This window comes from Zalophus californianus, chromosome 4 (assembly GCF_009762305.2).
Source record: "Zalophus californianus isolate mZalCal1 chromosome 4, mZalCal1.pri.v2, whole genome shotgun sequence".
Lineage (NCBI taxonomy): Eukaryota > Metazoa > Chordata > Mammalia > Carnivora > Otariidae > Zalophus > Zalophus californianus.
Window position 1 is genome coordinate 92,151,764 of NC_045598.1, and position 12,387 is coordinate 92,164,150.

General features: G+C 50.3%; 2 protein-coding genes across 4 annotated transcripts in view; both read left to right on the plus strand.

The window, feature by feature from the left end:
• The first annotated feature begins 643 nt into the window (after positions 1-643).
• On the plus strand, positions 644-7,651 carry GPR61 (G protein-coupled receptor 61). 3 transcript variants are annotated; one of them, XR_003522560.2, is made up of 4 exons: positions 644-715; positions 3,299-3,385; positions 3,630-5,869; positions 6,555-7,651. XR_003522560.2 is itself a non-coding variant. In XM_027607905.2 (3 exons), the coding sequence occupies exon 3, from the start codon at positions 4,259-4,261 to the stop codon at positions 5,612-5,614; it is 1,356 nt and encodes a 451-aa protein (XP_027463706.1). In that variant the 5' UTR covers positions 644-715; positions 3,299-3,385; positions 3,630-4,258; the 3' UTR covers positions 5,615-5,904. The 3 variants fall into 3 exon arrangements, 1 of the variants encoding a protein (XP_027463706.1); XR_003522562.2 differs by having other exon boundaries at positions 3,630-5,676; XM_027607905.2 differs by lacking the exon at positions 6,555-7,651 and having other exon boundaries at positions 3,630-5,904.
• A 2,124-nt stretch (positions 7,652-9,775) lies between these two features.
• The window catches only part of GNAI3 (G protein subunit alpha i3), a 39,229-nt gene continuing 36,617 nt past the window's right edge, over positions 9,776-12,387 (plus strand). The window contains exon 1 of the mRNA XM_027607919.1: positions 9,776-10,043. Within this exon, the coding sequence (XP_027463720.1) occupies positions 9,926-10,043 (118 nt within the window). The 5' untranslated portion in view covers positions 9,776-9,925. The remainder of the gene's footprint in view (positions 10,044-12,387) is intronic.

Below are 12,387 nucleotides of genomic sequence, written 5' to 3' on the forward strand. Positions count from 1 at the left end.
TGCAGGGTTAGGACAAGGCCTTTAGCTCCCCTTCAAACCTGAATGCTACTCTTGAACCTATCGGCTGTACATATTTGGCAGCTGTCAAAGGAGCCGGACCCTGGAACCTTGGCCCCTGCCCGGCCTAACCCCGGTACTCTGTGTCTCCACTGACGAGCCTGCTGCAAGAGCGTCTTCGTTCTGATGTCACACAGAAGCATACAATGGCAGGCCTGTCAGGAGCCTCAGGATCGTCTGTCCTATATTCTCTCTGAACAAACCAAGGCCAGAAATGGGAAGTGACTTGCCCAAGGTCATACAGCTAGTAAGTGCCGGAACCGCTTGAGGATTTAAGAAAATCCTTAAACCTGGATTTTCTGACTCCGAGTACCCTTTATACTTCATCAGCCTGGCCAGGAGGGTCTCTCCTGCCCCCAGTCACCTGGCCCCATGAGGGTTTTGAGATGCCACTCCAGCACCCCGAGAAAAGTGAGGGGGGTTGGAACCACCCCTGAGTATCCTCCCTGGGGGCACTGGTGCCTGGCTCCTCGCTTCAGAAGTGGCTCCAAGTGGCTGGGTGGGAAGCAGGAGGCCATTAGGACCCAGAAGCTCTTGGAGCATCCTGCTCTGCCGGCTGCCTCTCACCGCTCACTGCAGTGGTTCAGGCTTCAGCAGCCTTGGAGAAGCATCAGCTGAGAGGAGCAATCACATGGGAGCCGGGAGCTGCTCAGCCAAGGTAGGAGTTGCTGACTAGGCCAGGAATGGGGGCCAGTCCCAGGGCCTGATGGTGAGTGCTGAGGTACTCTGCAGGAGCCTAGCTCTGTGTCCCAAGGACCAGTCAACCCTACCTTATGCTGGGCAGTTTCATCAAGGGATGGGCTCCCAGGTCTCTCAAAGGCAGTACTGGGGTGTGGGCATCTCTGAAGCCCAGAGATGGGGGTTGATCTCCTGACAGAGGGAGTACCCATATCCTAAGGCAGACAGGGTTCCCCATCTGTCTTACTCCATGTCATAGAGATGGGTCCCCCGCATCCTAGGAATGGGTCCCTTGGTAGGTAGGCTGATGGGCAACTCTGCGTCCTGGGCGTGGGCAACTCTGCTGTGGAGAAGTGTGGTTGCCCCCTGGAGATCTCCCCTGGCTTAGGAGGGCCATGCTCTTGTCTGAAGGAAGGCCGTGCTCGGATCCTTGGGAGGGAAGCTCTGTATTTGGGGAACAGGTGCATGCGAATCCCAACGACACCTCTGTGGCCTTAGGCTGGACACTTATGCACATCTTGCGTCCTGACACAAGGATATTTGTAACTTGACCATGCCCCGTCTAGGGGGCCAGACCTGAGCCCCTGTGGTGGCAAAGCCTGCCAGGTACTGAGAGGTCCTGGAGGTGAGGGAGGGCTTGCTGGCAGGAAACAGTGGGAAGACAAGAGCGTGTGAGAAGGCATGATGATGTGAGCTAGGAGTGGAGTGAGGCTCTCCGGGCTTCCCCCCTGACACTGTGATGCACAACCCTCCCCTCCTCAACCCCCATCCATCAGTGAGGGAATGCTGGGGAGCAGGAATGGGGCCCATCTGTTATGACGGAAATGGGAATCCTGGAATTTAGAAGTCAGTGTGGAGATCCTGGCTGGGCCGAGGGGGTTCTGGAAATGAGAATTGTCCAATGTCTTCTTGCCTAGGGCTTCATCACGGCTGCACGGTATATCCCCTCCATCTCCACGTGGAAACCATGTCTGCTTCCCTCAGTCTGGGACCCTGGGTGGGCCTTGCTGGCAGACTCTTGATGTCCATGCGGACACGGAGGGCCTTTACTCCCTTAGCTCCCAGGGCCTCAGAGCCGCGTCTTCTGGGCCCCACTCCCAGGTGGAAGGGACGAGGAAGCCACGGTATGGAGAGTAAGGGGCAAGGATGCCTCTCTTAGCATTGCTTTCTGCATTTTTTCCTGGCAGACTGTCTTACGAACAGCTGATGTCTCTACTTTTGAGCCCTCTCTTCACCTTCTCTGTAGACCCTGAGTCTATGTGGCTATTTTAACTGTGAAATGAGCTTCCTCTTATCCCTGGGGAGAGGCACATCCCTAGGCAACTGTCCAGAGTTAGGGCTGTGCCGAGTCCAGGAGACCAGCTTACCCTTTCCAGAGCAGAGTCCCCTGGCTGGCACACAGTTGACCTACTGAGTGTGCTTGGAGCAGGTACTAAGGGGCAGGGACTCAACAGACCAGTTTGAATTTGATTCACAACATTTTATCGAGCACCTATTGCATGCATGACATGCTTGAAGTTAAATTAGTGCATGGTTGGTGGTAATGCCCAAACCCAAGGGTGGTTGTAAGGCTGTAACTATGGGGAGGGAATGGGGATGGTCTGCCCCTCGTGGTCCACTTTATCGCAGTCAGAGAAGTGATGGGTTTTTAGACTGAGCAACCCAGGAACTCACAGAGTCATCAAATGTTGTCAGATATGGGACTCTTGGAGGTTGTCCAGTTCAACCTTCCCATTTTACAGATGAGGAAACCGTGATCCAGGGAACTTGGGACTTGTCTACAGACGGCCCATCAGACTTGGCATGTCCATAGTTTGCCTCAAATCTGCATATCTTCCCACAGTATACTGGGAGAAAGTGGACTGCAAGATCGGATATGGAAATAAAAATACTTTTTAATTGCATTATTATTTCAATTATATGCAAACTTAACATGGATAATGAGACACATAAAACGTCTGATCTGCCATTTGGTCAGGAGAAATGAGAGATGCGGAAACCCCAGACTTCTTCCCCTCCCCATTCCTTCCAGTTGTCTTCTTTGCTTTATACTCAACCATTTCCACAGTCACAGTGACCTACCCACTCTCAGACACCTACTTCTCCCTCCTTGCTCTGGAATGTGCTAACAGTCCAGGCCCAAGAGGACTCTGGGCCAGGGATCTGCTCCAATGATCAGAGATCTGGGGACCCAGGGAGTGGGGGGTTAGGAGCATTTCCTCTCCCACCTTCAGGGGCACAGTGGCCTTGAGAAGCTGATGAGTGGGTGAAGAAAGGCAGCTTTCAAGTGACCTATGCCCTTCTCCTTTGGGGGCAGTGGAGGCTGGATGGGCTGACATCCCAGTTTCCTTCCAGCTGGGACATTTTGAGTTCACTGTTCCTTCTCAAAAGCCCCCAAATGGCAGCTCTTTGTCTTGAGGATGGTGATGTCACAGGAGACGAAAGCACAGTCCTTCCCCCTTTCAGGTGATCTCTTCCCAGTGGTAACCCCAGAGCACTGACAGCCATTTTTAGAGATGGCTCAGGTTCAGCAACTATTCACTGAATGCCTATTGCGTTCCAGCTGCTGTGGAGGGCGCGGTCAGGTGGGCTGGAGTACTGGCCCTGGAGCCGGAGCACCTGGGTACGGACCCAGACCTTGCCGCCTTTGGTAAGTTACTTGACCTCTCTGGGCCTCAGTTTCACCAACTGCAAAATGGGGATGAGAGTAATACCTACCTCACAGGTTGTGTGAGGATTAGAATGAGCTTATTTATGTACAGTGCTTAGAACAGGGTTTGGTATTTGGAAACCACCTTTATAAATGTTAGCACTTATGGGTGGTATTGTTATGAAGTCTCACAGGATCCTCCAAACACCGTCGTGAAGTAGCTGTTATTCCCTTCATTTTACAGATGCCTTCACGAGGAAACTGAAGTCCAGAAGAGTCACAGAGTCAGTAATTCCCAGACCTGGGCCTGGAAACCAGATCTCGTGTCCGTTCTACTCCCCAACAGCTCCTGCCATTCTGAGAGACAAGAAATCAGGAAATTTACATAAGCAACTTGAAAACGGGGGCACTATCCCGGAGCTCAGTGGGACCCTGGGAGAGGGAGAGAGAAGATTTAGAACCTCTGGATAACAGTCCCTGAGAGAGGAGAAGGGTATGGAGAACAGAAGCAAGGAAAACTAAAAGGAGCCGGAGACCACTCAGAAGGTGGAATGTTGAGTGAGTGAGGCTCTGGCATCTCTCACGTCTCCTGCTTCTCCGAGGTCACCAAGGCCGACCAGAGCCACCTCTTGCCAGAAAGGAGAGATGAGCTTCTGAGCGCTCAGTTCGGTTGTACACAGCCCAGCCAGGAAGGCTGGTGATTAGAGCCCATCCGGGAGGCTCCAGCAGGAGGCGCCCTCTCCCCCGCCCCCGTCTCCCCCCCCCCCACAAAATTGGCAAGCCTGGGCCTGGGCTGGCCATCCCAGGGTCACTGGACTAGGATGGGGGATGGGCCTGTGACAGGAGGTGCCCTGGGTGTCCTCTTTCGGCCCCATGGAGTCCTCTCCCATCCCCCAGTCATCAGGGAACTCTTCCACTCTGGGGAGGGTCCCTCAAACCCCAGGTCCCTCTACGGCCAGTGGGGTCCCAGAGGTGGGGCTGCGGGACGTGGCCTCGGAATCTGTGGCTCTCTTCTTCATGCTCCTGCTGGACTTGATCGCTGTGGCTGGCAATGCCGCTGTGATGGCTGTTATCGCCAAGACACCCGCCCTCCGAAAATTTGTCTTCGTCTTCCACCTCTGCCTGGTGGACCTGCTGGCCGCCCTGACCCTCATGCCCCTGGCCATGCTCTCCAGCTCTGCCCTCTTTGACCATGACCTCTTTGGGGAGGTCGCCTGCCGCCTCTACTTGTTCCTGAGCATATGCTTTGTTAGCCTGGCCATTCTCTCGGTGTCGGCCATCAATGTGGAGCGCTACTATTACGTTGTCCACCCCATGCGCTACGAGGTGCGCATGACGCTGGGGCTGGTGGCCTCTGTGTTGGTGGGCGTGTGGGTGAAAGCCTTGGCCATGGCTTCTGTGCCAGTGTTGGGAAGGGTCTCCCGGGAGGAGGGAGCTCCCAGCATCCCCCCAGGCTGCTCACTCCAATGGAGCCGCAGTGCCTACTGTCAGCTTTTTGTGGTGGTCTTTGCTGTCCTTTACTTCTTGCTGCCTCTACTCCTCATCCTTGTGGTCTACTGCAGCATGTTCCGAGTAGCCCGAGTGGCTGCCATGCAGCACGGACCGCTGCCCACCTGGATGGAGACACCCCGGCAACGCTCTGAGTCTCTCAGCAGCCGCTCCACTATGGTCACCAGCTCGGGGGCCCCCCAGACCACCCCGCACCGGACGTTCGGGGGAGGGAAGGCTGCAGTGGTCCTCCTGGCCGTGGGGGGACAGTTCCTGCTCTGTTGGTTGCCCTACTTTTCTTTCCACCTCTACGTTGCCCTGAGTGCTCAGCCCATTTCGACTGGGCAGGTGGAGAACGTGGTGACCTGGATCGGCTACTTCTGCTTCACTTCCAACCCGTTCTTTTATGGATGTCTCAACCGGCAGATCCGGGGGGAGCTCAGCAAGCAGTTTGTCTGCTTCTTCAAGCCGGCTCCAGAGGAGGAGCTGAGGCTACCTAGCCGGGAGGGCTCCATTGAGGAGAACTTTCTGCAGTTCCTTCAGGGTACAGGCTGTCCCACAGAGTCCTGGGTATCCCGACCCCTCCCCAGCCCCAAGCAGGAGACACCTGCTGTGGACTTTCGAATTCCAGGCCAGATAGCTGAAGAGACCTCTGAGTTCCTGGAGCAACAACTCACCAGCGACATCATCATGTCGGACAGCTACCTCCGTCCCGCCCCTTCACCTCGACTGGAATCATGACAGGCTTCTGGCCACTTGGAGGGAGATGGGGCTGGGGCCACTTATGACTGAAGGAACACCCTGTGAGATCACCTATTCCCGGCTAGCAGGGGCTGGGGCTGGGGTCTCTGCACACAGCTTTTGCTTAGTGTTTTCTGGGTCAGGAACAATGCCAACAGGATGAACGTGTGGCAAAAGCCTTGGACATAGCTATGATCCTTGACTACTGGGGGAGGGAACCTGGTGAGATGGTAATGAGAACAAAGGGTCACGAAGGTGAGATGATTCCTTTCAACCAGCGAACTTTCCATGCCTCAGGAAGCAGAGAAACTCCCCAAGGGTAGGAGTTGGAGGATATAGAGCGGCAAGCCAGGTTTGGAGTTATCCTGGGGATTCTTTAGGATAGTTCATTTTTCAGTGTAATTGTCCAGGGCAGTAACTGTACCCAAGCAAGGTAAGAAAGTGACCTGTGTCTTCTCCTTTCCTTGCTAGGTTTGAAAAGACCTAAATAAAGTACAGCTAAGGGTTTTCATTTGAGTTAATGGATCTTTTTCTAGTTTTAGACCTGAGGTTTCCTTAAACTGAGAGGGTATAAACCAGCTGGGTATGTTCCTTTCTCAAGTTTGGCCAGAAGCAAGGGGAAAAGCAGAGTCCGAAGAGGAGAAGGCAGGAGAGCTGACTGCGGCTCTCTCCCACCCTCTGTGGGAAAACAGCCCTTCTGTTCTGTTTTGCTGTCTTTCTCCTGCACATGGGAGATCAAGCTTCCGGCTTGATCTCAGCAAAGGCAAGGATACAACAGGATGGCTCTTTCTCCTTATTTTTTAGAATGAAGAAGTGGAAATATTGGGGGTTGGGTGGCTGAAAGTGGGGGTTAGCATTTGAATTGCTAAGGTGGGTGGATACAGAGAGGCCAAATAATCACCTTGACCAATAATACTGTAAATCTTTTTTTTCTTCCTAGGAGTGGCCTCCCTGATCTCTCTCCTCATGGCAGTGACCCACCTCCAGCCCCCTGGACAATCGGGTACAAGAGACTAAGGTTGGGAATGGGAAGGGTGGGGTTTCTATGGTCCATTAAATGCCTCCCTACTCCCATTCATCGCTCTCAAAATTAGCTTCAGTGACAAAGACTTAAATCTCTCTCCTATCTGCAGTCCTGGGCTGGAGAGAGGGCACAGGAGTTGGGTTCAGCTGCTCACTGATTGAGACTGTAGGAACTTGTTGGCTGGTATCGGTGGTGGTATTTGCAAGGGAGGGGAAATAGTTGCAAACTGGACAGGATGCCCACCTGGGATTACCTGTCCATCCACCTCCCTCAGTTGAATCAAGTGACATTCAAGGGTTCAGGCAGGAACAGAGGGTGCTTTGATCTGTATTTGGACAAATTCCTGGCGCATTGAACATTCAAGGGTAAGATGGGCTGGTGGGAGTGGGATAGTTTCCCCTTTGAACGGCCAATAAATACTTATTATAAAAAGTTATACTGATATCAACATTTACTATTTCAGTTCAATTCAGTGCATAATAGTTGAATACCTAGTATTCTATGGGCTTTGAGGAGTTCATAGTCTAATTTTATCAAGTACCTTGTATTTTTACAGAGCATTTATATCTGGTAAAGCACTAAAGAATGTCTGAGAAATATATTGGAGAATATACTGGAGCTCAGTCCACTGCAGTAAAGGTACCTACATGGAAGCTTCCTGTGGATTGTGGAAAGTGTGAGGGTTGTAAATGAAACTCTAGTTGAGGAAAAGAATTTATTAGCTGAAACTGGGCAAACAGCTTTCCCCTTTAGATGTAGGAAAAATTTACAGGTTTGTCTTCCTACCACCAGACTTACTTTAGTCTAGAACCTATTACACTGAGGAAATCCCCTAGACAGTATATCTACCAAGGAGAATCTTTCGTGATTGAAAAACATGTAATTCTCGCTCTCCTCCCTTTTAAAATAAACTCATAAGGGAGGCATCTCATTCATAGATAAGAGGAAAAAAAACTCTTCTTCAAACATCACGGATCGGCTAGTAGGCCCTAAGTATTGCCAGCAGGTGGCAGTGTGAGTCCAGTGGAAACAGGAAAGGTGCGTGCAGGGGGGAGGTGGGGATGGTGAGAAGGAGTGAGGAGAGGGGAGGGCAGGAAACATTGCCTGGCAGCCATTTTGTTAATTTATTTTGCCTTTTCCTGTGACTTTGCCCTCCAACCCTTCCTTCACATACATCAAAGAAGAAAATTTTAGGTGCAAGGATATCTCTAATTCAGGCTGATATTTCCTGACACTGTGATCTCACTGGTGTTTATTACAGAATTTGACATAGGCTGGTTCATTTGCATTTATTTTTCCCTGTCTGAGTGAATCATGAAGGAAATAAAAAATTTCTCTTCTATTATGCTGAGAATTCTCCCAACAGTTTCTGCCATGACCACCTTCCAGTTGTTTTCTAGTCGCCAGGATCGCTTGCTAAAATTTGCTATCTTGGCTATGAAGGCTGTTCCTGGACAAAATTTGACCTCTCTAGTGGGCTCAAGAATCAACAGGCTGAGACAACCGATCCGTCAGTTACTTTTCCTGCACCTGGGTGGTGTTGGGGTAACTCTCCAGCCTAGATGAAAACTTTCTGTTGTCAGGTCTCCCCAGGTAACATCTTATAGTGACATGGTAGGAAAGGGGTGAGTTTGGAGGCAGACATCTACTTACTCACTGTGTGAACTTGGGAAAGATGCTTAATTTCTCTGAGCCTATTTCTTCATCTGTAAGAATGGGGGTAACATTACCTACCTCACAGGGTTGTTGTGAGGATTAAAAGAGATGACCATATGGAAGCACCTAGCCATACCTGGCAAATAGGTACTCAATAAATACTGGTTTTTCTTCCCTTTCCTCTTGCCCTATCCCCCCATAAGTATTGATTATGGGAAAGCCATCCTTTTTATTCTAACAGGCATTTGGGAATGAGTAGGAGGCTTTTCAAACTTTCAAGAACTGGCATTACTAAGTTATAGTGGATGAAGTTGTTTAAGGTGGCTCTCAAGAAATCCCGCTAATCAATGAAACATCATCATATAGACCTTTCTGTTGGGACCATAAGGTCCCAATGCTAAGGTTTAAATTCTATTAGGGAAATAATTTTCAATCCCAGGGAACGGTTTGGGGGACCACAAGAGTTCTCTCTAGAATATATGGTGAGAGTATTTGTGCAGCTATTTGGCAGTAAAGGTAATTCAGGGTCACTTTCACGGGTAGTACCCAGAATTATGAATGAAAAAACTAGGAGTCTGAGGCGTTCATAGAGGTTTATTTTCAGGTGATGCTAGAGCTGAGAGACAAATCTACTAGAACTTCCCTTTTTGGGTGGTACTACAACAGGAAATTTCAGTAGGGAGATTCACAGGATGCACTGGTTTGTTTTGGGGTGCGGGCCTGAGGTTAACTGATCTTGGTAGGAGTCCGAAGCCCCTAAAGCAGGATCATTTATCCGCGCTAAAACTGGCTTATACTGGAGAAAGGTAGCACGGAAATCTTGTGGATAACTACACTCTTACCTTTTAGGTAATAGACTATTAGGCGAGTTCAGGTGGCCCTTTGTCAACATAGTCGCTGGGCAACTCGGAGGTTACGGCACAAGGACCGGGATACATCCTGAGAGGAGGAAGCGGTGGGACAGAGGGGAGGGCAGAAGGGGATGCTAAGGTGCCAGGCGTGGTCGGCCTTGCAGATCTCAAGATGTGAAGCGTTGCCGGCCCCAGGCTCTGCTTTGTTCTCATCCCGTAGATCGGGCTGAGAGAACCCCGGCAGAGTGTCATACACTTGGGAAGGGGCTTCGGGTCTCCACAGCCAGAGATCAAAGGGGCTTTCTAACCAGCAGAAATTCCTGTGCCGGCTGGGGACTCTTATTTGGGAATCCCCAGCCCCCATCCAAAGCCGGCTTGACCTCAGGAGGGCGCCACCAACTGGGGAAGCCAGTCCCTAGTTTTTCTACATTTATCCAAATAAGGCAGACGAAAAGAAGAGGAGGCACTAAGGTCGAGCCGCGCACCGGGTGCTCGACAAGACATCGCTACTCCGGGAACCACCGCTCGGACTCACAGGTCCTCTCTCCGTACTTCCGCTTTCCGTTGCTCCTCCTCTACCCCAGCTGGAGAGTTCTGAGCAGTAACCGCCGTGGGGCGTTGCCGGAAGTGTCGTGACGCCGGATATCCGGTTCCTTCGGGCGCTCAAGGAGCTGACGGAGAGGGCCGCCGCCCAGCAGTAGACGCTGTCTCAGCCAGCCGAGCCGCAGTCTCCGCGGTGTGTGAGTGAGCCCGGGCTCGGTCCCCTCTCCCGCCGCCGCCATGGGCTGCACGTTGAGCGCCGAGGACAAGGCGGCGGTGGAGCGGAGCAAGATGATCGACCGGAACTTGCGGGAGGACGGAGAGAAAGCGGCCAAAGAAGTGAAGCTTCTGTTACTCGGTGAGGGGCTGGGGGCGGGGCTGCCGAGACTGGCGGGGTGAACGGGAGGGCCTAGGCACTTGGAGCCCTGGGGGGTGGGGGGGAGTCTGGCCCGGCGGGCTGAAAGGACCCTGGAGGGATCTGGAGGGCGTGACGGCCGTGGGGCGGGGTGTTGGGTTGGTGGCTTAGGCCCCGGAGGGCGTGCTGAGGGGGTGGGGTTTGGGGTTGTAGGAATTGGGCTGGAGGGAGGATGTGACTCCGTGCTGGAATTGGCGTTTAGTGAAGAGAGCTTGGAAGTGTGGGGCAGGAGGACATTGAGACTGTGTTAGGAATACGCGAAAAGCTCATAAAGGAAGAGCTGATATCAGGGAAGATTTTACAAAGGGGTTGGAGTATGTTGATACCAAAGAGGACGGGATAGAGTGTGAGGGGCTTGTATAATGGCTTATGAGTTTGGAGCGTGGTGATACTTTGACTAGGATGAAGTTGGGAATGCTTGAATGATTAATATAAATAGAGGGGCTGGGACAGAGTGATCACGTAAGGACCCTGTCATTTATTAGCAAATGGGCATTTTGACCTGTCGGTAAGGTGGAGGAACCCTGGATTATTACCCAGGAACCTGAAGGTGTGTGGTTGAGATAAATGACAACAGTTCTCGGATACAAAGGAAAAGAGCTTGGGTGCAGGGCCTGTCTGTGCTTTTCCACCTCCTTCTCTCATTTTTACTCTCTTAAGGTTTTATAACTCCTTCCCTTATTTTTGTAAAAGGGGAGGTCGTGTGAGCTGAGGAAATTTAAGGACTGGCTGGTTTGAGGTTTGTGACAAAAGATGTAGTGGACAATAGATTACATATTGGGAGTTGCTGAATAGTTGCTAGGGATCATGTGCAGTGGGAATGGAGTTACCTTAGGATAAATTATAAAATTGAGTACACTATAAAAGCTGTGACAGACTGCTGGTGAGCTGTCTCTCCAAACTAAAAACGTTGACTTCAGAAAGTTACTGTTTATTTTACCCGACATTCGTTTTGAGCAACTTTTAGGTATGGTCAGATGCATTTTACTCAGCGTGATTAGTTTAAAGATTTTTGAGACTTGTTTCTTTTTTTTTTTTTTTTAGATTTTATTTATTTATTTGAGATAGGGCAAGAGTGAGAGAGCGCATGAGCAGGGTGAAGGGCAGAGGGAGAAGCAGACTCCCCACTGACCAGGGAGCCAGATGCGGGACTTCATCCCAGGTCTCCATCCCAGGACTTCAGGATCATGACCTAAGCCCAAGGCAGACACTCAGCGGACTGAGCCACCCAGGCACCCCGAGACTGGTTTCTAGAGGCTCAGTAAATAATATAAAGTACCCTGGCATCAGCTTACCAATTAGTTAAGTCACAGTTTTTTTACTGTTAGTATTTTCTATGGTTCTGTTAGAGAAGAATAAGTAGGAGTAATGGTTTCTGTAAGCAAAAGAACCTTTTTTTTTTTTGCAATAGATCTTTTTACTTTTTATTTTTTTTAAAGATTTTATTTATTTTTCAACAGAGAGAGAGGGAACACAAGCAGGGGGAGTGGGGGAGGGAGAAGCAGGCTTCCTGCGGAGCAGGGAGCCCGATGTGGGACTCGATCTCAAGACCCTGGGATCATGACCTGAGCCGAAGGCAGACGCTAAACGCCCGAGCCACCCAGGCGCCTTCAGTAGAACTTTTTAAAATAATTAATTTTTGAGAAAAGTTGCTTTAGGAGAAGTGCCAAGTTTTCATGGTGTAAAGCTCTGGAGGACAGAATGCACCACCATAACCCAAGGCTTATTTTGTACTCCAGGGTGTGCTAGGTGCCCATGCTAGCTAGGAACAGCTCTTTGGATATAGGGGGAAAGTTTTGCATTGGAGCTTGAGTTTTTGGTTTGAATAGCTGACCTTTCATGACACATGAATTCAGATTGTAATTCTAGACTGCCACTCTCTGTTTAACAGGTATCATTTGTGGATGAGCATGGTCTGTGGCACATAGTAGATGCTTCTTAAATATTTACTGGCATGAACCACCTAATGTTGGACATTGCTCCTTGGGCTCTTTCAGATGTTTAACTTAAACCATAATACTCAAGGCATTAAGGTCTGTGTTGATTGATTGGTTATGAAATTAAAGGTGTATTTTCATCTTTTGTAAATGTTTTGATTAACATTAGCCCATCAGAGTTCCCCTCAAGACATTAGCCTATTGTAATACAGTTGTAAACCGTGAGGCTTTCTTCCAAATGGCAGGATTTGGCAGGCAGAATTTAGGCAAGCAAATGTCTGGAAAAATCTTTATTCGGGACTTTATAAATAGTGCATTTAATTAAAAACAAAATTAAACACATGAAGACT